This window comes from Trichechus manatus, unplaced genomic scaffold (genome assembly GCF_000243295.1).
Source record: "Trichechus manatus latirostris isolate Lorelei unplaced genomic scaffold, TriManLat1.0 scaffold00010, whole genome shotgun sequence".
NCBI classification, from domain to species: domain Eukaryota; kingdom Metazoa; phylum Chordata; class Mammalia; order Sirenia; family Trichechidae; genus Trichechus; species Trichechus manatus.
The window spans coordinates 21,579,293-21,605,173 of record NW_004443946.1 but is presented as its reverse complement, the minus strand read 5'-3'; the positions used below and the strand labels follow the sequence as shown (position 1 = coordinate 21,605,173).

The following is a 25,881-nucleotide window of genomic DNA, read 5'->3' as shown; positions in this document are numbered from 1 at the left end:
GAGACAAGAGTGCGGAGCGATCCTCACGGTCCTAATGCCCTTCAGTTCTAAGCGCGCTCGTCCCCCGAGAGTCCATTCATTCGCTCGCAGAGCCGGCCCGGCGCTCCAGCATCCGCGTGCCCCCGGGGCCACTGAGTAGCGGGAGAGAAGCGCGGCCGCTGAGAAGCGGCGCGGGCCTTCATTCAGCTCCCGGGGACCCGGCGAGACAGACGCCCGCGGCGGAATGGCGACGGGCCAGAGCCAGCCTCGGTTCCCACTGCCCGGAGACGGAGCGCCAGGCGGCTGCCCCCGCGCGGCCCCAGTCGGTCCCGCCTACCGCATTCACCCCCCGACCGAGCAGTACTGAGTCACCGGCTAGAGACGCGCGACTCCGGGTCCGTGCCCGCGCTGCAGAGCTGCAGTTCGGGGCTCCGCTCTGGCTCGGGGTTCAAGGTGTTTTCGGCGAGTCCTTGGGAAGGGGAGGCTGGGCGGGGAGGGGAATCCTGAGTTTGCACGGGAATCCTACGCAGTCCAGGATTCTGAGCCGCCGAAGGGCCCGCCTGGAGGAGGGACTGGAAGCTGGTGCACTTGACATCGGGTAACCAAAGGAAGGGACGCTGCCTCACAGCCGGTGAAAGAACAGAACAACCACCTCCCATCTTCCACTAGCCTGGGGCTCCCAGCGTTCAGGATGCTTTCCTCCACTCCGCCTCACTGTCCCCTGACAACCGTGAGGTATCATCTTCAGCATTTCATCAGAAAAAAAGGAGGCCAGAGATGCCGGATGATTCGCCTGAGGCCACATGGCTAATTGGTGGGTAGAGCCAAGTCTGGAAGCTCTCTCTCCCGACACTTTTCGACAAAGTGCAAAACACAGTTGTGAGAGACGAGGACACAAGAGATCATTGGGAGTCTGCCCCAGCCCTGCAGCCTTTGGGAATCGGAAGAGAGCTGCGAGCTGCCAGCAGCAGAAGGCAATGTGGTTAAATGAGGTCTAGGAGACCAGCACAGGGTCGAGCACAGAGCAGACACTTAACGAACAGATGTTAAATAAACAAACGAAGTAGGGATCACAGAGGAAGAAATACTTTATTGCAAGGTGGTCTTAGGGAAGGCTTCTCAGAGAAGGTGGCCTTTGAATCAATCCTTAACAGGCAGAGAAGGGGGAGGGGAGGGCAGGGTATCAGCTGCATAAATAGCCCAAGCAAAGGTCCAGAGGATGGGAGTACTAGGAGTGTTGAGGGAAGAGAGCCTCCTGGAATGGCTGAGGCCCAGGATGGTGGGAAGTGTTTGGTAGGAATTGAAGTTGGCCAGGCTGGGCAAGTGTGGACTCTGGAGGTCCTTGAATGCTACGGGGCAGAGTTGGTGATGAGTTTGCTTCCAGCTGGACCCTGTGGCTCATCTCAAGACCCGCCTAGGGTCAGGACCTCCAAATGATGCTGCCTCAGGAATCAGGCAGAGTGAGGTCAAAGTATCAAGCCCACCTCCCACTACCCCATCAGGACCCTGAGACACAGAGGTGAAATAAGGTGGTGTTTCCCAGTTTCTCTAGCACTCAGGACTGATTTCTCCAGAAGGGAAGAAAACCCTGCTGGCTGCAGTTGTGATGCCCTCACTCAGGATACTAACCACGAGGATACCTAGGTAAGTCCAAAAATGGCCCTCCCAAGAACGTGACCCTTGAATGTTGAGAATACACAAAAGAGGGCCGCACAAAGGCTCTGTAAAAATAGCAGAGTCTGAGGCATGAGAAGGAACCCTGGTGGTGGTGTGATTAAGTACTCGGCTGCTAACAGAAAGGTCGGCGGTTTGAACCCACCAGCCACTCTGTGCGAGAAAGATGTGTCAATCTGCTTGCCTAAAGATCACAGCCTTGGAAACCCCATGGGGCAGTTCTATTCTGTCCTACAGGGTCAATATGAGTTGGAATTGACAGCAACAAGTTTGGTTTTGGTTCAGAGGCAAGAGCTGGGTATGGTGGTCACAACAGAGGCATGGGTGTGAAGATGCTGCTGGCCTTGGCCAGGACTTGGCATTTGGACACCACCCCAGGAACAGCGCCTTGAGCACCCAGGTCTCTCTTGCTGGGGAGTTTAATTAGACTGCACTAGCAGCTGAGGTTATTTGCTGGTCTAGTGGTTGTACCATCTGTGGGAGTCCAGGAAAGGCCTTGCTCCTTAGGATTCAGGCCTTACAGGCATCACCAGTCAAGCAATAAAATGTAAGGGAACTGCCCACCTGGTGCCCCATTTCCACAAAAGCTCTCCAGAAGTCAGCCAAATGGGAAGACTTGGGGAATAGCCCTCTGTTGCCATAGGATGCTCCCCTCAACCCAGCCTGGTCTGTGCAGGTCTACTTGCCTTTGGTCTTGGAGAAGCAGGTGAGAGGATATAGGTGAATCCAAAGACATCATATCAACCCCTGGTGAGATGCTGGTATAAGGGATGAAGCTGGACCAAGCCAAAATGAAATCAGGCCGGTGGAGTTTCTGATGTCTCTAGGAAGGCTCCTATGAGGGGACGGAGGCAGGAACTGGATTTTGGCAGGGTTTCTGCAAGTCTCACCACTCACTCCCAGGGGCTCAGTGGTGAGGATGCTACAAATCTGCACCAAATTGTCACTCCCTGGTAGGTCTGTTACAAGAAGCAGGCTTCCCCACCCCTCACCACCAGAAAAACAGAGGTGTAGCCTCTGTAGATGTGTTAGACTTCACAACCAGCCCTTCCTTAGGTGGTAGGGGGGTGGGTAGGTAAGGCGGCAGGTAATTACCATTCTCATTTGATCCAGAAATTTGACACAGAGGTTGAATGATGTGTCTCAAGCCACAGGCTAGTTACTAGCAGAGGAGAACAAGGAGCTGCCACCTCAGCTGCAGCCCATGGTCTTTCTTCCAGATTCTAACCCCGGATGAGCACAAAGCTGAGCCTGGACCCTCCTTGAGATGGGCTTCCGTGTTCAGAGATGGCAGTGAGTAACGTCTCCTCCCTGGTCCTAGGAATGGATTCCATCTGGACCACAGAATCAAAGCAACACCTAAGAGACTTATTGTTGCCTGACATCAGTCCAACTTGGAAAACAAAGGTAATAACAATAGTTGTTTATTTGAATGCCAACCAAGAGCCAGCCACTGTGCCAGCATTCCACATACATTATCTCCAAAGCTCCCACAACCCTGTGAGTTAGGGACCTGCAGTGTCCCCACCTGCAGATTAGGACAGTAAGGCTCAGTGGCTTGCCCGGAGTCCCACAGTGGTTAAGTGAGCTGGGTTTCAGTCCTGTGCCATTGGCACTGCCTGTCTCTGGGCACCAGTACAGGGCTGCTGAGGCCACTGGGCAGCCTGCATGGTGGTCAGATGTCTGCACACAGGGACCTCACTTCTTCCTCTGGACCTCCGTATTCTTCTCTGTAAAAGGAGGGATGCGGAGAGATGACTTCTGGGGTCCCTTCCTCTGTGCTATCTTGGACTCCTAGTTCCTTGGGCATATTCTCCCTATGGCATGGCTCTCTGGCTGTCCAAGCCAGTACTCAGGTGGGCTAGGAAAAGTACATGCATCCCTCGTGCTCGTGGAAGCCCCAGGGAGCCCTCTGGTCCCTGTGCATTTTGGTGTGGGGGTTGGGAGGGCAACACAGGGGAGAAAGGGTACAGCTCAGTGTAAGACCTTGGCTCTGGAGTCAGACAACCTGAATCAATGTTCATCTTGCCACATACTAGGAGAGTGGCTTGCGCAAATTCTAAGCCTCAATTTTCTTAAATGTAAAATACTGGTGTTGACAGCCCCTAACTTGCAGCGATGTTGGGAAGGGTTGAATAAAATAAAAGCAAAATCCAGTGCCTTGTAACCACCTCAGTCCCTGGAGGACTACTACCACAGGCATTGCTGTGGGATGCTGGGGTGGAAGGGGGCTCATGCAGGGGATTATCGCCACTGCTCACCTCTCCCCAGCCAGGCCCCAAGGTCCAACAGGGATGGGCTGTCTCACCCCACGGAAGACTGCCAACTCCAGAGCCTCTGCCTAGGAGGGGGAGAGGCTGCAGGGCAGGGCCCAGCTTCTGCGGAGTATTCGTTCTTGACAGTATACCCATTACCCCTCGAGACTCTGGGCCAGCTCAGAAGCCTCTTACTCTGTCTACAGCTGCAGCAGGGATCCAAAAGGTGGGTGAAGGGACCTAACTGGACACCTCCTCTCCTCCCCCCCGTATTTTCTCTACGCAGGAAAGGAGGCAGGAATGGTGAACAGAACATGTTACCTCACAGCAGGCACAGTGTCAAGTGTTTTAATACATGATCTCAGCATAGTGACAACGACCCTATGAGGATAGCTCAATCCTCTCCATTTCACAGATGAAGACACTGATGCCTGCAGAGGTCACCCAGCCATTGAGTGGAGCATATGCCATCCACTGCCAGCTGACCATACTTAATGCATTAGTGTCTCTAAGGAAAATTTACTTATAAGCTAAGTTTCTGTAAAGTGAGTAGTATTATCAGTGGAGGGGACCTGGCTCTTTAAGAGGAACTCCCAGAGTCTCCTTATTACCAACTGATACCTCCTATTTACCTAATAACCTTGGATTTTTATCTATGTTTCTTGCCACTAGAATGTAAGCTCCAGGAAGGCAAGGGTTCTTGTATGTTTTGTTCACCACTTTTTCCTCAGTGTTTGGTACATAGTAGTGACACATAGTACATGGTCATTAAAGATTTGTGGGAGGAAGGAGACAGGAAACAAGGCCGGGTAGCTCTGTGAAATAAGCATCTTTCTCTTAAGTCAAGAACTTTGACAGATGGGTGCAGAACCTGAACCCAGAGGAAGGGGGCAACTTGTCTAGGGTCACGGACCAGTGTAGGGAGTAACCCAGGTCCCCTAACAGCTAGTCCTGTGCTTCCTTGGGAGCAGCTAACTCTCTCTGTGAGATATGAGCGTCCTTTGTCCTGGGTTCTCTGTGGTCCCATCAGAAGTTAGGGATGGGTAACTGCAGGAAGTACAAATATCATTAAAAAAAAAAAAATTGCCAGCAAGTCAAGTCAATTCCGACTCATAGCGACCCTACAGGACGGAGTAGAACTACTCCATAGGGTTTCTAAGGTTGTGTACTGAGCCAGGTACTGACGTACTGAAGCAGACTGCCACATCTTCCTCCCATGGAGCAGCTGGTGGGTTTGAATGGCTGACCCTTTCAGTTCGCAGCTGAGTGCTTAACTGCCACGCCACCATCGCTCCTTTTACCAATGTTATTACTGATCACAAAATGATCCAGCTGTTGCATTTGGAAATAGGATCAGCTGAGGGCTAACAAGAAATGTGTCAAATGCTCTTATTAACAGCAGGGAATTCATACAAAGGAGAAACGCATAAATAAAGCCACTGTTCAGCAGAATTATCCCAGAGGTAGAGCCCTTTCCGAGGCCTTCCCTGACCTTCCCATTTCCACCGCCTTCTCCTTCTTGCTTTCCTTCTCCACAGCCGCTGCAGAGCTGAGTGACAAAGGTCCTCAGACCAGATAGCCCACCAAAATGCCAGTCAGTGACTTGGGCGCTCCTCTGAGCACAGCGTGGCAACCTTCTTTTGTACATCATCAGTATCCAGCACAGTTCTGGGCACTAAGGTCCACACGCAGTAAACATTTGCCCAGTGCATGAAGGAATATCTAGGGTGGCAGGCTGCTGCTTACTACTTACTCTGTCCCATGAAAATGTCAAATAGCCACTCAGATTGTAAAGCCAATGCCTGTTAGCTCATTGAGGTGGTGTCTTCAGTATCTTCCTTCCTTTCTTAAACACCTACCATGCCAGGTACTTCTAGGTGCTGGAGATAAACAAAAATGAACAAAACCTGGTCCCAGCCTCTAAGGAACTCACTAATTGGTAATGGGGAAATATACATAAATCATCACAAGATGATATAATAGAGCTCTATGGAAGCACAAAGGGGGCATCTTCACAAGAAGTCATTTGAGTGCTGAGTCTTAAAGTAAAGGGGGTGGGCAACACCTGGAAGGGCATTCTGGGAAGAGGAGGGGCAAACACAGGACACTGAGATGTGTCAGTGAAAAGGAGCCTAGGAAACGGTAGGTGGTATGGTGTGCATGGGGTGGGGGGTGGTGATGATAATGAGGCTGTAGGGATAGGCATGGACCAGATACCAGACGTTATCCTTTATAAGAAACTTGAACTTACTCTGGTAGGCCATGGAGAACCATCCAAGATTTTTAAACAGAGTGACAGGATCAGTTATGAATTTTAGTGAGGAGGTAAAGCGTGGACTGAGGGAGGCTGGAGACTAGTGGCAGGGGAACCACAGTAATACCGCAATCGTGCAAGCAAGCCATGTTGTGCGTAGTTTAGAGCAATAACACTGAAGTAGGAGAGAAAGGTGGACTTAAAGGATTTGATGATTAGCTGGAGGTGGAGGTGAGAGAGAAAGGATTAGAGAATAACAGGTAAATGGCTTGCTTAGGAGACAAGGTAACCATTAACTGAAATGGGGAACACAGGAGGAGACTCTGGAGGCGTGTTTCATTGAACTTGAGTTCTCTGTGACCCGTCCAGGAAGGCAGCTGTAAATCCAGGTCTTGAGCTCAGGAAGGGAAGTGTATGAGGCCAAACAGGTAGAGGTGAGAACACTAGAAATATGTTGCTGGGTTGCTGCCCAGGTGCTCAGTACCTAGGCATGGGGGAACATCCATGTGCACCAGACATGAGGACTTCAGGTCCCTCGTCTGAAGATGGCGAGACAAAGAACTGTCATTTCTGTTTGCCTCTGTCAGATGCTGACTCAAGGCCCTGGACCTAGGCTCTGAGAAATACTCATTTCCTGGTCAAGGACCTCATCGTCCAGTCCCTAGGCCTAGGGTTTGAACAAAATTTGGCTCAAAATAAAAGAGGTCAGGCGATAAGTCCAGAGAAAATTTGAAGGCAAAAAAAGACACATGGTCCTGATCCTGCGTTCCCTTCAGTCTAACAGTGTCTGTAAAATGATCCCTCCATTTTTCTTGTGAAACTAGGAGTAGAAATTAAGGAAATGTTCCCAGGACTGGTGTGTATTCGAAGCTCTCAGCAAGGCTGAAAATATTCGTTGATATGTTCTGAAGTGTAATTTCCACTCCCTTACCAGCCAAAATAATTGAACAAGAAGAAAAAGCTGTTAATGCAGGAGGCGTGTAGCATCAGATCCACATTGCCTGGAAATTTACCATTTCAGAGTAATCGAGGGTGTTTACAGTCATACACGTCTCCTCTCACTGCAGCCACCCTCTGAAGCCATCAAAAGGCCCATCAATCTGGCTTGGATACTGAAATTGTTCACAGTGTCTGGAGCTGATGCCAGAGCAGAGAATTTTTTAAAATTATTCTGCCGTTTTATCCACATATAAATCTCAGGGCATTTCCTCCTGGTAGGTGGTTGAGTTCAGGCTGTCAGTGCTCATGGAGCCAGCGGTGGCAGGCTTGGCACATCGTCCCCTCTCCTTTGGTATCACTACCCCTGTGTCCATGCACAGGCTGTCCTCTTACTCTAGTCTGGTTGACATTTCTCCCTCCTGCCAACAAGGAAACAGTTGCCTCAGTCTCCAGCCCCAGTGACAGTGGGTCCAAGGGGTGGTGCTGAGCCATCTCTCATGGTCTCTGCCTGGCCCCTAGAGCCCAGCAGAATAGACAAGAGACTTTACCAACTGTCTTCTGCCAGTGCCTTTGGTTGTATATGCGTGGGTGATGTTTCTCAATTGGAATTTGACTTCAGGTTTTTCCTGGAATTACTAATTTCTTTCCCTGTATTTGTGTCCATTTCTAAATCCATGGAAAATATTTCTAAATCCAGGTCCAATCATTTGTCTCTCCTTCCATCTCTGAGTCACTTATCTTTGTACTCTGGAAGAGAATTTATTCCCTAAGGCAATTAAAGGCCACTCCTGAAATTAAATACAAAGTCTACTACCTAAAGACTGAGCATTCAGAATGTGTGAGGAACTGGGAAGATTGGGAGGTGGGAAATCTGGGTTTTAGTGCCATTAGCTAGCCTGGTGACCCCGGAAAAGTCTTTCATCTGAGTCTTTTTCTCATGTCTAAAATGTGGGCTTTGCTACAAACGTACTTGGAAGATCCCTTCTAGTGCTAACATTTAGGATTCTATTTGCTTACTTTATTATTTTAAACCATTCCTTGCCCCAGCAGGAATTATCGGCAATCAACTGGGTTAAAATTTTCTTTATTATCATTTGATCCCACACATACATATTACAAACATACATATACATCCAAACAATTTAAAATATTCTATTTGATCAAGAATTAAAAACTTCTGAATCACAGACCTAATAAGGAGAAACTGGAAGAATGTATAAGAAAATGGTACACCTAGGGGTGCCTCTGAGGAGTGAACTTGAGGACTGGAGATCAGGAGTAGGAGAGAGACTTTTCACTGTATATTGTTTTGCACCTTTTCCATTTTTTGCCACATTTATTTATTACCTCTATAGCTAAAAAAATTTTTTAAGCAAGAAAAAAGTTTTCCTTTCTCTTTCTTCTACTGCAGGCCTCTCTGTGGCTCAGTTCCTAAGGAGAGGAGCCGAGTGATAGAACTAGAGTCACACGCTGGAAGCCACCCATCAGCCCAGCCCTGCCTCCCGCTGGGGTGGCCAACAGCCCTGCTCCCCTGGCTGCCCCACAGCCTGTAGGGGTTCTGTGGGCACATGTCAGCCACTGGCTGCCCTTGCCACTGGCACTCCTGCTGGGCTGTCAAGTTAGTAGAGGGACTCCATTCAGGGTGTTCCAGTAAGAGGCAGGTGCTCATGGCTGCTCGTGGAGCTCATGGCTCCAGGAGCCAGACCAGCAAAGGGGTCTAAGAATTCAGCAAGGGGGTAAGTATCCAGCCTTAAATTCCCCAGACCTTGCTATTTTCTTTAAAAGACTGACTTCTTTTTTGGTTTATTTTATGTACTGCTGCTAATATAACAGGAACATAAAAGAAATAAGAATAAACAGGCCAGAGATGAGTGGGGAGGCAGGGTCTTCACGGCTTCCTTTCTTTTCTTGTTACCCAGCCCCATGCTGCTGGCCTCTGCTAGCAGGGTGGGCCGCAGCATCTCTGGTAGCATCCCATTCCCCTAATGCCAGCTCCTTGTCAGCTTTCCCTCATGGCACCTTCTAGCCTCCACCTGGCCCTCGCTTCCACCTCCTTTTCTGCTTGTAACCTTGGATGGATGCTGGCCCATTACTTCTGTGTCCCCTACTCCCCTCCACCCTTTCTCTGATTCCTCCTCCACTGGCTTTCCTACCTACTGCACTGCTACACTGCCAAGAAGCGGCTGCCATCGGTGAGGTCCATGTCCCAGTCTGGAGCTGTCACCTGCCTCACAACTGAGACTGCACAAGGTAGATTCTCTGACCCTTCATTTACACTGCCTGATCCATAGATCTTTCCAGGATTCACAAAGTCAATCTCCCATTAGTAATTAATTATTACTTCCTTTCCTTCACATTCTCTTTTGCTAAAATCCAGAGAGCAAAGTTAAAATGTTCTTAGATTACTCTTAGGTCTTTTAAGTGGTCTCTGTGGCTAGGGTGAAGGAGGGCACGTTGGTCCTCTGAAGTCCCAAGGCTTTGTCTGCTAGAAAGAATCCTTCTAAACACGGCTCTGCATGTGGCCAGGCTCAATCGGGGACACCCTGGCTGTGCTGGAGCAGGACTGACCTCAGATCACTGCCCCCAGGGTCCAGTATGGCATTGAGCAGCTTCTCTTGCCTCCCTAACTGCACACAAGCCCTGAGGGGGGCAGATCATCTCCCAGCAGGCCTTGGGAAGGAGGGCAATCAAGAAGCCAAGGCAGAGTCAGACAAGAAGCAGCAGATGGATATGTGCACTTGGTCAAGTAGGTACAAATAGACTCCAAGAGATGAAAAGATACAGAGGGTGAGGAAAAACAGCTTCAGGGAAAGAAAAGGCAGAGAGTGAAAACCAATAAAAGTGTAATAAATATTAAAGCCAGAAAGGCCTGAAAAGAAACCATCCAGAGAGCAGCAAGAGGAAGATTAACATAACTGGAGTTAGGTCAGAGAGCAGAAGACCAGAAGGGGCTGGCATGGTCAGTACTCATGGTGCTGGAGGCAGGAACAAGGTGCAACATAAATCTCCCAGGTAGGGTCACACACCTTCCAAGCTGTTGGGTTTATTGGCTGCGGCAAGCAGAATCTATTTAAAACACACCAGGCGCTTTGTCTTGTTCTGTTTCCCTGCCCAGAAAAGGATAGAAGCAAAGGCTGAGGGAACCACTCCAGCACTGGGACCCTGCAGCGACCACAGGATTGCTACAGTGAAGATCCCTGCCCATCTTGGAATGACCACTCCCCCACCCCAACCTGCTAGGCAGTGAAGCTCACAGCATATTGAACACAGCCCTGAAGCCTGCATGTGTTACCTACTTCCACTGGGAAAGACTCAATGACTCCTTCATCCTGTCTTCAAGCTTGTCAGAAAGCAGATGCTGCTCAAATGTGACAGCTGCTCTAAGTGGATGCTCAAAGGGAGCTCCCTGACCAGTAGGAATATTCTTAATGATGACTGGAGAGGTCTTGGGTGATTAGATTACAGCAAGACAAAGGAGCGAGCAGGACAGAGCACCAAGGATAAAATGGCCTGAGGGAAAGCATATGGGACCTGAACTGGAAAACACCAAGGGCCTTACTCCTCCCTCTGGCCTGTGTATCTTTGGGAAGCTCTAATCTGTAGAAGACTTGACTCCTTATCCACCTGCCACAGAGAAAGTATAAAATAAGGCTGAGAGCTGGGGGAAGCAAAGTGAAGGCATCCATTCAAGTTTTGCTTCTTCTCCCTACCAAGAGGGTTGGGGATGAGAGAGCTTTCTTTCCCTGGCTCTTGAGCCCTTAAGATGTTCAACAAAGCTGAATATGAGTCCTCTGCTCTGCATGAGATTCATATTCTTGAAAAACTTAGTGTACAAATCAAATCAAATCAAATTTTGCCTGCCAGAGAAGTTGGCTTTTCAAGATAAATCATCATCCCAGTTCATGGTTGTAAATTTGGAATTCTGAATGTCTGACTTGGAGAGAGGAAGGTTGTCTAGAGATTCACCTACAGTTTGCTTTTAGGTAGCAATTAAGCACTACTTTAAAACAAAAAAACTTAAGCAGAAAATTGTACTCCAGGGGCTACTGCTAGAGAAATAAGAGTTTAAAAAAAATTGGAAAATTCAAATATGGAAAAAAGTAGAGAGTCAAATACAACAAACCTAGCTTTGACAATTATCAACTCATGGCCAATCCTGTGCAAAACGTGGGCTTTTGAGCTAGCTGACAGATGGACAGTGTGAACTTTATGATACGGGACAAACAGATTAGTCCTACTGAGGCTGCAGGATTCACAAAGTTTCTGCGTAAATACCCTAAACTAAAACCTAGAGTATGAGGAGAAAGGTTGAATAAACATATTCTTGGGTAACAACCAAAGAAGAAATTTGGGACTAAAAAAAAAAAACAAAAAACAAAAAACCCAAAGCCATGAGGCAGACACACACACACACACACACACACACACACACACAATGTCTCTGAAGGATGCACAGGTAAATAGTAACAGTGGTTACCTCCAAAGAGAGGAACGAGGTGGACTGTGGGAAAGGAGTAGGGAGAAGATTTCCTTTTCACTATGCATTTTTTATTCCTTGTACAATGTGCACTTATTGCCTATTTTAAAAAATTAAGTTGTTAAAAACAATATCATAAAGCTTTTCAGTAACCAACTCCACAAGATGTGACAAAAGTGCAAACTGCTTGGCATCAGACCACCAAACCTTCATCCCATTTTGACCTGGATGTCCTGTCTTAGGTTGTTGTTGTTGTTAGGTGCTGTTGAGTCGGTTCTGACTCGTAGCGACCCTGCTATTACTGTCGTATAGTAATACACAACCTTCTACCTCAAGCTGTGCACTATCAGGATAGGTGTTTCATGTAGTCTTAAAAACCTCAGCCTCTGCATACAGGTAAGCCATAGATCACTATTTGGGGGTTTGTCAGGTTGGTGGTTCAGAGAAAGCTGTTGTTTTGAGAAAACAACACTATATGGACTTCTTGCAAAAACTTGCTCTTTGGAAACCACCACTACAGCATGTGCTTTTGGTTAAACATTCCATGGCTGAAAAGCAACTCTATGCTGAAATGCCGAGAGGATGAGGCAAAATCTTGGCCAAGGTCAAGCTCTGCTGATGGTTTGAGAGGGGGATGGCGGCCAACTGCACTGCACTTGCAGAACATTTGAAAAAGAAAAACTAACCCCAAGTCATATTCTGTTCCTTTCCTGAGCCAACTTTAGTCCCGCTCATTGTATCCAAGAACTCAGAGGAAGCCATATGTGCTACAGCGCAGGCCTTCCAAACCTCCAGGGCCAAACATACGTATGTTAATGAAGAAACTAAGCCAGCCCACAGGGGCTCTAGTTGGCTCTATGGGATATGGCAAAAGATTTCAGAATTTTAGAAAGTCAGGGTCCATCTAGGAAAGAGTAGAGAAACGTACTTTAGCCTCCTTTCTGGTTGTCTGGTCACTTTTTCCGGAAAAAAAAAAAAAAAAAAAGACCCCAATTTGGTAGAAAATTGGGCCTCATGCCTACATCTAGGTGTTTATTGTGAAAAGAGCTTCAAGTTTACCATACATAGTACAAATCTGCGTTACACAAAGAAAAGCCAACATACTGTCTTTAGGACTGAAACTCTAAGCACGAAGATAGACCAGAAAATGTATTTTCTGCCAGGTCACAGGGAATACATATATACAGAGAAATGTCTTTCAGCAGCTTATAAAATGCAAACTTTACTTTTTTGCACGTTTGTCTAGCTGATGGCCAAACGTAAAGGTGAGCAGGACAAAGTCCAAGGCAAGTCAGGGCCACACAAGACACAGGCCACAGAGACTCTTCCCAGTCTCCCTGTGAGTCAGCCAGGCCTCAGGACTCATGATGGATAGCAATGTAGAAATGTGTTAACACTGCAGACCCCTGAATTTTCTCAGGCAGTCACAACAACATAACAAAAGAGAGAGAATATCTGTAACTTATTGGTTTAATGTTTTCCTTTTAAAATGCCCAATTCTATTCCATTGTCTCTATGATGTATATCCTCAATTTCTCCTCACCTTAAAATGAGAAGTTGTCCCCTTTTTTTCCTCAATATTCTCCCACCTACAAAACTTGGAAGACTTGCCTCATTTCCATTTCATAACTTATGTCTTATTGAACCTTACAGCACTGGCAATGTGGTTAAAGATAAGGATTTCTCTTCTCTCTTTATGGTTAAATAGTGGGCAGAGTAGGAATGCGAGTTCCAGAGGGCCACACACAGCACTGCTCAGGTGAGAAGAGTGTTCTGACCCCAGGTGGAGCACCAGATGGAGGGAGCAGGCTTCTCCCCAGTCAATGAGGTCAGGAAGACATGGTGTGACATTCTGTTTCCCTCATTCCTCTTCTTTCATGCACAGTCTCCACTCCCAGGGCTGGGGGTGGGATGAGAGCGTGCACTGAAGCAGAAGGTACATAGTATACCCAAGGGAAACTGCCGCATAAAGAAACAGTGGGATGTATTACAGCATGCTACAGCTGGGAGGGCCTTTAGAGCACATTGGATTCAAACCTCTAATTTTATAGGTGCAGAAAGGAGCCCAGAAAAGTTAAGTGATTGGTACAAAGATATGCAGCTGGTGGCTGGAACTAGAAACCCAGGTCACCAGCCCACTCTTCTGTTTCTCCAACATGTCAGAACCGGGTATAGAAAAAAGCAAAATATTAAGTCAAGGCCCCGATCAAATACATGCAGCTCCTTTAAAACTACTCATGTCTCAATCTCCCGTTTCTTTCAGCCCCTTCAGCCTACTAAGCTCGTTTCTGATTCTTATCCAGGACTTAATAGATACCCTGGTGGCCTGAGTAGTCAGAATCCAACTCTGCCCCAGCACGTTACAGCCCGAGAAGGAAAATCTTTGGGAAGCCGGAGTAGAGTGTAAGTAAGTAGCCTTTCCAGCTCAGGAATATTCTGGACCCACACATCATGCTTATGATAATGCTGACTCTAACTCAGCAGCTTTTGAAGCTTATGCTGACAGAAAGGCAACAGGCTACCCCATCCAGCAAGAGAGAAAAATTCAAGAATTAATAACCAATAAGGAAGCTGGAAGGAAGGTGAATGCTTTGAGTTCAGTCTGGAGGGTAGGAAATTAACTATCTCTGCTCAATCAGGGCAGGGAATGATCTTCTCAGGCAGCGCGTGCCATATGAGAAGAGGGTACAACCAAGGCTACATGAACTAGGTCCTCTGAAGGAAGTCAGTTTTTTATTATCCCCCAAATGATTATCCATTTGGGCCAGTTACCCACAGTACCTAGGGGCCTCCAACCAAGGACTGCCACAGACAAAGCTGGTTAGAAGGAAACAATGGTCTAATGTACTTCCCACCTTCCCAAATAACATGCTGACATTTACACAAGGGCCTTGGGGCCTCAAGCTAAGGGAATGACTAATTCATCTCTTAGCAGGCTGGTAGAATAGGTACTTTTGAATAAGTGAGCCATTTGGCTGCAATTCAATCAACCCTGCTCCATTACCTGATGCAAACCTGCCCAGGACTGGGGAAAGACAGAAGTTACTGGGCTCCAGCATGAGAGGGCCACTTAGCGAATGCCTGAAAACCACAGTGTTCCAAAATAAAAGTATTTCAGGGATTATATATTAATTTTATGTTATTCAGATCAAGAGCTAATTGTAACAGGAATCATTCTCACACCCTCTGTCAGCTTATCTCACCCAAGAAAAACAAATTCTGCTATTCATTGATTTTCACTGTTTTCCTGGGGGAAGTAGGTACTCTAAAAATGACCATTTTATATTAGAAAAGACAAAAGACCAGAAAGAACAATTGATGTAACATACATAATAATTAGTAAGCTAGCAGACTAAGAAAGTATCTCCTTTAGACGGAGGAAGCGATACCCCTCGTGAGGATGAGATATAATGAAGGGGAAAGAGAAGATGAATGAATGAATGAAAAACTCAGAGAGGTAGGGTAAAAGTCAGAAAGAGAGGTAAGAATTTAAATTATAGTCAAATGTTAGTGCCCCAAACTAACTTGCAGACTAGGAAGCTGAACAAAAGCTTCTTCTGCCTGCCGGGGTCCTAAGAGTCTTAAATGAGGGATTAAAATGGTTTTATTTCAACAGAACACATTTCGTCATCCAATCTCTATCCGAAACACGGATTAGAATAAGTAACCTATGGCTGCACTCTTAAGCAGCAACAAATTCCTGAATATTGTGCCTGGTTCACCTCATGATGGCAAATCACTAATTGCTTGTCTATCAAAAAAAAATCTGTCTGTAACCTTTATTTTAAAATTAAAAAATTAGTTATAATTAAAGTTGTTTATTTTTACATTTTTATTGTGAAATAAACACTAACAGTGTTTCCAAAACACACTGACTACAAGGGGGAAATGAGGCAAGAAAGGAGGGGAGGCAGACGGAGTAGAGAAGAGACTCCAAACATCAGGAGCATTCTGAGAGGCCTTTGTCAGACATCCCCTACCCCCTTAATCATCCAAGCTCAGCAAATGCATGGAACACTGGAGCTCCAGGGTCAAGAAAAGCATTCCCTTAATACAAACTGCCCACTTCCTAAAAGGTAATATCAACTTGTACTCACTCTAGCAACGTGAGTGAGTTCCCCTCATCACAATCCAATTTTTAGGATTCTATCCTAAAGAAGCCAAAGATGCAGACCAAGATTTATATGCAAGAATATTCATCACAGCATTATTGATAACGGCAAAGGATCTAAAACAACTAAAATCTTCAACAGTGTGAGAATGGATAACTAAAGTAAGGTAGAGCCACTAGAAATTTACTTTCAAAGACTTAAGGACACAGGAAATTCCTTGTTAAATGGGAGGAAAAAATTACGATATCAAGCTGTATGTATGTATGACCCTAATTTTGTTTAAATATTATACATATGATATGCATTTTTAAATAATGAAAGAAAATTAAGAAACACATCAGTAAAGGCTAGCTCTGCTCTAGATGGAGGGAAGAGATGATTTTTATTCCTTCTGTAGACTCATTAGAGAATAAGCATATGTTACTTTTATATCAGAAAAAACAATAAATCTTTAAGTATGTCTACCCTAAAATCTCTCCATTGAGGTGGCAATTGTCACCCTTAGGAAAATACTGCTAAAGTTCAAGGCAAACTCAGAGAACAAAGAGATTCAGATCTATACGGTAACCGCTTTTAAAAAGGTAAGACCTCTAGTGACACAGTCTAGCTTTTCCTCTACTTTGGCTGCTGCATCTACTTTACTGCACTTTGCAAGAAACCCTACTGGAGAACTTCAGTGAACCCATTCTCTCTTCCACCAGCAACCACTGTGCCTTAAACAACCTCTTATGTGTTTCTCACCTCTTAGCATGAGGATCACGGAGCCCTATTAGTGCAACGGCTACCGTAAGCACTCAGCTGCTAACCAAAAGGTTGGCAGTTTGAACCTACCCAGAGGCTCTGCAGGAGAAAAGACCTGGCGATCTGCTTCCATAAAGCCAAGAAAATCCAATGGGGCTGTTCTACTCTGTTATTGGGGTTACTGTGAGTTGAAAACGACTCCACGGCACCCACTAACAACAGCATGAGAATCATAGGGGAAGAGAAAGAAAGAGCCCTACTCCCTTCTTTCAGAGGAAGAATTTTTCTTGTAGAGCTATCAAAATGACTCAAAGTCAGCTATGTAGATTTTGAAACATAAATCATGAGTAATGTTCAGTAACCGAGTATAAAAGTCACTTACTTCTCATCAAGACTGAATATAAAAACAAAATCTATGACTGCCACCTTGTGGCAAGCCTACTACCACAACCAAGTAATGAGCTGTCTTCCACCCATCCTTCTCCAAGGTTCTTCACCCCTGCACTCCATGAAGCACAGCCACTGAGGCATACATCCCATAGTAACCTACTACATTGAACACACGTTTCCCAAAGTGGCTGCTACTACTCGTTTTCAAAGATTTCTAGTTTAGATCCCAGAAATGCCTGTTTGAGGACCAGAGAAAAAAATGCAGGATGAGTGCATGTGCTTGTGAGCTGCTGCTGCTGGGCCACTTGGTGCACTGTTTCTGAGGTACAGCCAGTGCACACATACCATGTACTGTCCTGAGGCAGGAACATAGGATAAATACCTTCTCCCCCAAGAATATTTACCGACCTTACAAAATTATGAAGAAAGTTTTCTGTTTACAAGCAGTGAGCTTTGTGCTTAGAAATTTTATTTATCAATGTTAGAACAACCATCACCAACTTGGGCACAATTCCAAAATAGAGCTCTTGTTGGATTCTGGTCATAAAATCTTTTTTTAAGCTTGTTAAAGATCTTTTAAGATAAGAAAGTTTTCTTAATACTTTAGAAAAAGTAATAATCACTAATAAAATGGTTTCATACTCAAAGTGAGAGCCTACTATTTTGAAATATGAAACACCACTATTTTGAACATCTAAACATGTTAATTAGCATCAAATGGCTTTGGATGTTGGCATCTCAGGCTTCAAAGGCAATAGAGAAGTCCTCATGTTGCAACCTGACCAAATGACTCTGGGGGTGAATTAAGTGGTTAAAAGAGGTCAGTATCACAAATCTGATGGAAACAGAACACTGAAGGGACCCGATACTGATTCTAAAAAAAAGATAATCTTCCTCTCAGAAGGGGTTAAGCTAAAAACCTTGTGGGCAGGGGGGCTGAAACAAGCAGACAATGAAAACCATGACGAGAAAAGCAAAGCAAATGATCAAAGTTCTACTGGAAAATGGTGCTTCTCTCTGTCCCACCCAGGTTGAAGACTTATTTCAGAAAAGGATTCCCCACAGTATCAGGGTGGAAGCATATGGCAAGAAGCTGCTGCTTTGGTCCTGGACATGTAAAGGAGAGCATTTTTAAGTATGTAAAATGAACTGAAGGGACCCGGAAAGGATGGGTCCCAACCAGCTAAGCTGTGGGAGAGCCATCAGCCAAAGAAATTATGAGGTTAAACTGGGAAAACGAATCTGACCCCTTGTTCACTTCTCTAACCTCTGGAAGAAATTTTCCTCCCCTCCTAACCTGATGAGATTGATCATTTATACATGACAGTCCCTGCAAAAGATAAACCAACATGCTAGGCAAGGAAAAAATGTATTAACAACCTGAGGCTCTTGACAAGTCCCTTCAGGGAGAATCTTTCACTTTCCTTCTGCTCAGGGAAAGCAAAAGAGGGAGAGCAAACATAAAGGCCAAAGCCTTCCTTGTCCACAAAAATAAGAGGGAGGAAAAAGAAAACTGACCCTGCCCAATTAAAATTCAAAATCATAAGTTCCTCTTAAAAGAAAGCCTTGCTCCACCAGGAGCATCTTGGGGCTTTTATGGGTTAATTCTGAGTTGTGTCACTGAGGCTTTGACAACTAATGACATATTAAAATGGAAGAGGTAACTTTTCAACCTTGGGTCCAGCTTCCCACCTGTCCTAACCTGGGAGGCAAGCAGCTATCACGACAGCTTGATGAGCAGGTCCTCCCCATATTTCCGGAGCAGCTTCTCATGGTTGTGGTCCACTGACCACTGCTGGGGCAGGTGCCTGGGCTGCATGGTGTCCAGGAAGTGCTGACGCCAGCGGCGCTCCAGCTGCATGAGGGAGCGCAGCCCACCCTCGGAGTGGCACTGCACCACCTTCAGCCCGTGAGGAACGTAGTTGTCATTGGAAATCCTGCCACGACACAAAGCACAAAGGGTCTGAGGAAAACAAATATAGGGCGGTCTCCCAGACAGCTCCAAATGCTGTGGGCCACGGGGCTTCCACAAGGGTATGTGGGAGGTTGTTAGACCCTTAAAGAGCTGGTTACTTTAACGTTTCCAAAACATCCTCTTTCCCATGTCTGTCATTTTTTTTATAGTTTGGTCATACTGCACACAATCTAGCATAATGCACTTGGGGGTTCTGAACTCTCCTTCTGGGAGGGGCCCTACTGTCTGGCTTACGGTGGGTGAGCTCCAGGGTTTTCTGGAGTGGGTAACTCAGTTACCAGCTTACCCTTTTTTTCAGCTATCTATTCTAAACCATACTCAGTATTTACATGAGGCTGTTAAATCAGCCCACATGTTCCCAGTTTTCCATAACACAGTGTAATACCTCAATGTAAACTGCAAGGTGGTACATTTCTGTAGAGCCTTCTTTCTCACAAAAAGAATGCCAAACGACATCCGTGATTTGGTTTGCTAAACACATCCAAGTGTTTCAGTCACAATGAAATGCTACCGTGGTTGTTCAGTTGTGCAGCTGATGCTGTTTAATGCGAGGATGCAGCCCTGCCTCCTTTCCAACTAAGCAGAGGCCTTAAAATCTGCTCTGATACTGTGTGAACGGTGCTTTTACCTCCTGAGAATAAAGATTCCCCTTTCTCAAGGAAGCACCCTGCCTGTGGACTCTGTTCCTCTCTGACATCTACACCCCACTCTCAATCCTCTCTCTCCAAGACCTACTAGTCTAGCAATGTTAGTGCCCTCTGGGTATCTGCAGACATGCTATTATTTATCTCACAAGTTTCCCACTAACTTGCTATCTTTCTTCAAAGAGCTGTTCTCAGTCCTAGACATCCAAGTCCAATATTCATCTATCTAAGTCAGCAAGATGAATTCGTTAAAAATGTCTATGGCTGAGATAAGAAGTTTGGCTGTTTTAGGAAATATATTTGGAAACTGGTCAAGGAGCCAATCTCACTAATTTGTAATATGATCTTGGCAAGTTACTTAACTTTAACCTCAGGATATTTAAACATAAAACTTGGAAAAGAGCATCTATTCTAAAACCTCACAAATTGGCTATGAGGATAAAATTCAGTAATAAATTTTTTTTTAATTGGAAAGTTTTATAAATGCAAGACATAGTATTAGCAGCTACTAGCAAGAAATCTAAATCCTACTTAAGAGGGTTGTTATAAGAAATGATTAAGGCAATTTATACAAAGCTTATTCGTTTAGTGCTACAAGATACAGTAGATCTATAAATATTTATTCAATAAATATTTGCTGCTATAATTAAAGGGTTTTTTTAATTGACAAAAAAACACTATAGGTAACAAGCATCACCATCCAGGTTTGGTGAATTTATCAGTTAAATTATTTCAATCCTCAGTACTGCTGAAAAATGTTACAGTTGGGAAGCAAAACTATACCCAGTAGTCTAGCGTTCTTATCATCTGATCCATGTGCCTGATCATTTCTCAGGGCCACAAACTTCTTATTTAGAAACTTAAGAATTATATCATATGAATTCAACTCTGAACTCACAGAGAAGCAAGGAGAAAGGAACAAAGAAAGAGAAAAGAAATGTAAACGGTAACAGCAAGTCTGCCTAACATTCCACTCAGTGGGTGAACACCCTGGAGTGCGTGGGAGATAGGAAGCATGAATCCACTTGTCTCAGATCCTACAGACCCACATAAGGTCAGAGACACAAAACCACATATACTACTTCATGGGCGATTTCAGAGATATGAGGGTATTTCTTGTCCATTATTTTCATCTTATGTGCTGACTTTAGGATTTACCTCTGCATAGAATGTATAAGATACAACTCCACTGCATTTGAACTCTAATGCTAATCAAGGAAATAAATGACAGGATGTAAGTACATGACCCTAAAGGGTCAAGGCTTGATGCCTCATGAAAGACAAGTCTCTTATGGAAAACAAACATGGTATCAGGCAATGCACTGCACCTAAGCAGTGAACGCCCCCTTCCTGGCAAGCATTTTCACTAAGCAGTCAGAGTTAATGCCAACAGGTTACTCCTCATATCCTTTCTCTGACCACAACTGGAATAAACTATACCTGGTCTCCAGGCTGGCAGCCTCTTGAAGCATCTCATCTGTGACCATGTCTGTGTTATAAAACTCTCTGAGTGCTTGCAGCAGCTCCTCCTTTCGATCAGCAGGCAGGCTCTCTGCATTGAGAAGGGCCCTGGCCCCGGAGCGCACCTGCCGGCGCTCAGGATCTTCCAGCAGGCGCAAGCCCTCCTCAGAGCCAGTGGGGGCCCGGTACTCCTTGGCCAGCTGCTGCTTCAAATGGTTGTCGTAGTAGTTGGAGATGGCATGGCAGGAGGTGCAGAGCAGCAGTACATCATGGGAGTTGTGGTCCTTCATCTCAATGGGGAAGTGCTTCCGGTACTCATGTGGGATCACGTTCTTTCTGGAACAAGCCCACCCCAAAGGTGGTGTTCGTTAATATAAGGCATAGGACAGAAAACACACACACAGCAAATCAAGGAGGTGGGACCCTAGGATTCTAGTCTAGGCCTAAATATGACTGAGAAGCCTTGGGCATCACAACCTGACACAGATTACATAAACGCAGTACTATCTACTCCACGCTCAGCCCACCTACCTACCAGTGCTTTAGGCTCCTCTCTCCTTGAAATAAGTGCAGACCACCTGCTGTCAGGCTTCAAATGGGGGACCATGAGTGGGGAGAGGTCAATAACCTTCAAGAAGTTGGCTGTACCCCGAGAAGGAGAAGTATCATAGAAACGAAAAGATATTCTAATGGCCTTTTCTAGAAACTAACTCTCTCAAAGCATGTAGTGGGTAACCTCTACTCCTGAAAGTTTGGACCTTCATCTGAGGAATCCCCTGGTTCACCAAGGTCCATCATTATTTTCTAAGGAGAACCAAGCTTTCAGGAAAAACTTTTGCAGATATAACTGTCTCACTTTGCAGGGGGAGAGGAGGCAAGTGAATTATCCACAGAAGCCAAGAAGAAAGTACAAGTCTCTGGCCCAGAGGGAATCCTCACCTTGCAGGGAAGGGACCTGTCATGGATTGAATTGTGTCCCCCAAAAAATGTGTGTAGCGACTTGGCTGGGTCATGATTCCCAGTATTGTATGATTGTGTTATCTGATGTGATTTCCCTATGTGTTGTAAACTCTACCACTATGATGAGATTATATGTGATCTTCTCATGTGTTGTAAATTCTATCACTGTGATGAGCTTATACTGATGAGGTTGACAAGATCAGTGTCTTAATGCAATCTCTTTTGAGATATAAAAGAGAGAAGTGAGCAGAGACACATGGGAACCTCATACCACCAAGAAAGCAGTGCTGGGAGCAGAGCGTGTCCTTTGGCCCTGAGATTCCTGTGCAGAGAAGCTCCCAGACCAAGGGAAGACTGATGACACGGACTTTCCTGCAGAGCCAACAGAGAAAGTGTTTCCCTGGAGCTGACACCCTGAATTTGGACTTGTATCCTACTGGACTGTGAAGAAATAAACTTCTGTTTGTTAAAGCCATCCACTTGTGGTATTCCTGTTAGAGCAGCACCAGGTGACTGAGACAGAACCCTAATATTAAATAGTGTTCCTACCCAATGCCTTCAGGTCATCTAGATACTCTAAGGATGGTACCAAGGCTCAGAAAGCGTGCTGAGTCACTCAAAGGAGGATTGTCCAAGGACACAGAGGACAAAACTTCTGAAGGAACTGGTCTCTGGCCCTTCATGAGCAAAAGGGGACCACCCTCTCCATAGCAGACTGTTACTAAGAATAGTATTGCATTCTAGAAACTACGAATTGTGCTCTGGAGGAGCAGGGGCTTCTATCGCAAGGCCAGGCCGACTGTCTGAGGAATCAGGGAGACCGAGATGCCATCTAGGGATAAGCCTCTCAGCCAAAGTGAGCAAACTCAGCCAAGGCCCCTGAGGGCCCCGCATGTGGCTGCAAGAGTACTTTCCAACACCACACTCACCGGATGTAGGAGTCTCTCTTCCCACACACCACACACAGGTTCTCTTTAACCATCAAGTAATAGTCTCCTGGGGATTCAGGTCTTCCTGCAGGTTCAAACTGAAGCTTGACCACAAAAGGCTCTTCACTCACCAGCTCTTAGAGAAAAGAAGAAGCTTTCGCGTTTGACTGCCCACCTCTCCACCAGGTAAGTAAAACCTTAATTGTGCTCTGCTCCAGACTGTATCCTGGCAGAGATCACTATTTCTGAGTTTGGAATAACCCAGCCCCATGTGCCTCAAGGTCTCTCTGCCTTCTGTCCACCGTCTCCCTTATCTCACTCTCCAGCCCTGCCAGTACCCACATGCACCTAACTATAGATGATATATGACAGCTGAATCTCAAACCTCCAATGCCTTTGTCCAGGTACCACTGAGCTTTTCTTCGATCACAAGTGCACAGGGGCTGTCCGTCAGGAGCATGGAGAAAGCAGTTATCATAGAGGGGTGATTTTCTGCAGGGAAAGGAAAGATAAATCTCAAACTGAAAACTGTTAGTTAAGGTATCAACTGCCTTCCCATGCTCTCTTCTGAGTAACTCAAGCTATTCTCTATACTAAGGCCAAACGTACAAATTATCGGGGGGAAAAAATAGGGCAAGAAACCACGTCTATTCCTCCATCTGCACTGGGCTAGGAAACAGAACTAAAAATCAGTCAGATAGTTTATGCCTCTAGCTTTTTGTATTTATGGATTGGGATATTAGGAGTGAGTTGAGTGGTATTTACATAGTTCTGCTGAGAAAGAAAACAGGAAGAAAGCAACAAGAAAACTGTCCTATAATCATCAGATTAAAAAAGGAAACTAAAATTAAAGAAGTTCAAACTAAAGTACTGTGTTTTTATGCAAATAATGCACGCCTTCTACATTTATTTGCCAATTGCTCCCTGTTGCAGTAAAAAAATAAATAAATTAGCACAGCGCACTTAAGAAAATACCTCATGGGAGAGGGGGAGAAGCGGTTGACAAACAAAAGTAGAAGGTACACGTTATTTGCGAAAAACAGGGTAATGAGGGCCATGTGGATTTACTTCTGGCTCATAGGCAATACTTGCTTTGATTTAATCATCCAATTCCTAAAGGCACTTTGCTACAGGGACCAAACTTCCACTTGAAAGTACTGATTAGTCATCTTTCTGTTGTGCAGATAAGTTGTGCAGGAAAATTCTCACTGGTTAGTGAATAACATTGGCTTAGTACTGGATATCACTCTAAATTATCAAATATCAAATGGACAAGGAATCAGATGATGTGTTTCTCCTGAAAAGTATGAGGCACCTCATGCTACTCCTTTTCACAGTTATCCTGAACAAACAAGGAATAATTACTATCCCCTCATTTATAGTTAGAGAAGTTACAGATCGAAGATCACATCAGGTCAGTGACAAAGCTGCGATAAAGTTCTCATTTCCACTTCCAACTGTGCAAAAAAAAAAAAAAGAAAAGAAAGGGAAAAGGATAAAAATACCAAAGGGAAAAAAAAAAAAAACAAAACTACAAATATCACTGAAGGAAAGGAAACGTAAAATGAAACCCTGGAGACCTAAGGTGAGGTATCACACCTTTTGCTGGAGTGACTTCTCACTAGACAGGGAACAACTTGGTTACCTGGCAGAATAACCCACTCCCAAGGGCTTTCTTTTATGTTTTCTGGGGTCTCTCCCTTGCTGGCTGCCTGGCACCATTGCATCCATCTTAGACTTCTTATTTCTTGATTTCTGGTGAGATTCTGTTGCTTCCCCATTAATGTCTTCTCCCAGTCTGATAATTCCTTTGCTTCTGAATGGGATGTCTACCACATCCTGACATTTCTCCAAGACTTCCCTCCAGCCAGTGCAGCCACTGTTTTCTTCTAGAGTTGAATTCCTAGAGAAAGGGTATCCAAGAAGATGGAGAAAGAGAGCCACTGAAATCTGGGCATCCCTGGCAGCATAAATTACCTGAAGAGAAAAGTCAGAGATCAGTGGAATCTGGGAAGCAAACCAGAGAGAACAGCATCAAAGTCAATCATAAAGACGTAGAGAACTTTCAGGATCCTAATTCAAAATGCACGATAACCAAGGCACCATGTACTTTAAAAAACTTTTTATTAAGAAAAATTCCAAACTATTGAAAAGTAATTATTTTTTAATATATTCTAGAATAGTATAATGAACTCTCATGTTCCCTGTGTATGTTTTTAACTAAAATAGTTAAAATGTCTTATTGAAATGCTCAAAGACCCTAATGTATATAAAACCAGTGACGTTTCTTTCGGTTTGTTACCAATCCCGTAGAACAGATTTTTCTCAAGTTTTTTTTGGGGGGATGGGGGTGGGGGTTGGTTAACAAAGATCTGACAGTGAGTACATGAAATTCACTTTGGGGGCAGCCGTCCCCTAGAGTAGCTGAAACCATGATTCATTAACAGGCCCATGTGACTGTCAATCAGAAATGACCTGCCATACATGTTGAAAACAGGTTTCAAATATGGGCCTCAAATCAAAAGTCACATAGGTCCATTCTTGGACTTTATTTATTTATTAATGGTAAGTCCTTCTCCAAAGCAACTAGGAATGGGCAGCTGGTCATAAATAAAAGTAGTCAAAACTAAAATCAATAGCTCTTCCTAATAAAGGGCTTAAGGACTTCAGAATTCCTTTTGTTTTCCTTTGATAACCAAGTTTGGTAAATAATTCTATTAGTAAGGATTTTTTGTGCTTTTAATACTACATCATCATCATGATCATATTCATTATTATATAATGCAGGTGTTGGGTTTTTTTTTCTTTTTAAAAACCAAAAGCGACAGAATAAAACAAGTTAGGATAACATTTTCCACCTAGATCCAGCAATCCACATATACGTCAGAAAATTGTCTTCCACAGGAAAAAGAGTGTGCTTGAATGTGAAGAGTTCAAAGTGCTTTTTAACATACTGTTTTCCAATGATAAAGAGACCAAGGCACTTACAACAAATGGTACTGGGACAACTGGTTGTTTACATGCAAAAGAATAAAGCTGAACCCTTACCTCATACTATACATAAAAATTAGCTCAAAATGGATCATAGACC

The 25,881-nt window shown here is 45.0% G+C and overlaps 1 protein-coding gene across 2 annotated transcripts in view; it reads right to left on the bottom strand.

Annotated features, from left to right (window-relative positions):
- Window positions 1-12,547: 12,547 nt before the first annotated feature.
- The window catches only part of EXD2 (exonuclease 3'-5' domain containing 2), a 53,737-nt gene continuing 40,403 nt past the window's right edge, over window positions 12,548-25,881 (bottom strand). For both annotated transcript variants that reach the window (XM_004370979.2, XM_023726318.1), the window contains exons 5-9: window positions 24,436-24,767; window positions 23,176-23,282; window positions 22,791-22,926; window positions 20,881-21,237; window positions 12,548-18,758 (exon numbers count right to left, since the gene is read on the bottom strand). In XM_004370979.2, the coding sequence (XP_004371036.1) occupies window positions 18,542-18,758; window positions 20,881-21,237; window positions 22,791-22,926; window positions 23,176-23,282; window positions 24,436-24,767 (1,149 nt within the window). In that variant the 3' untranslated portion in view covers window positions 12,548-18,541. The remainder of the gene's footprint in view (window positions 18,759-20,880; window positions 21,238-22,790; window positions 22,927-23,175; window positions 23,283-24,435; window positions 24,768-25,881) is intronic.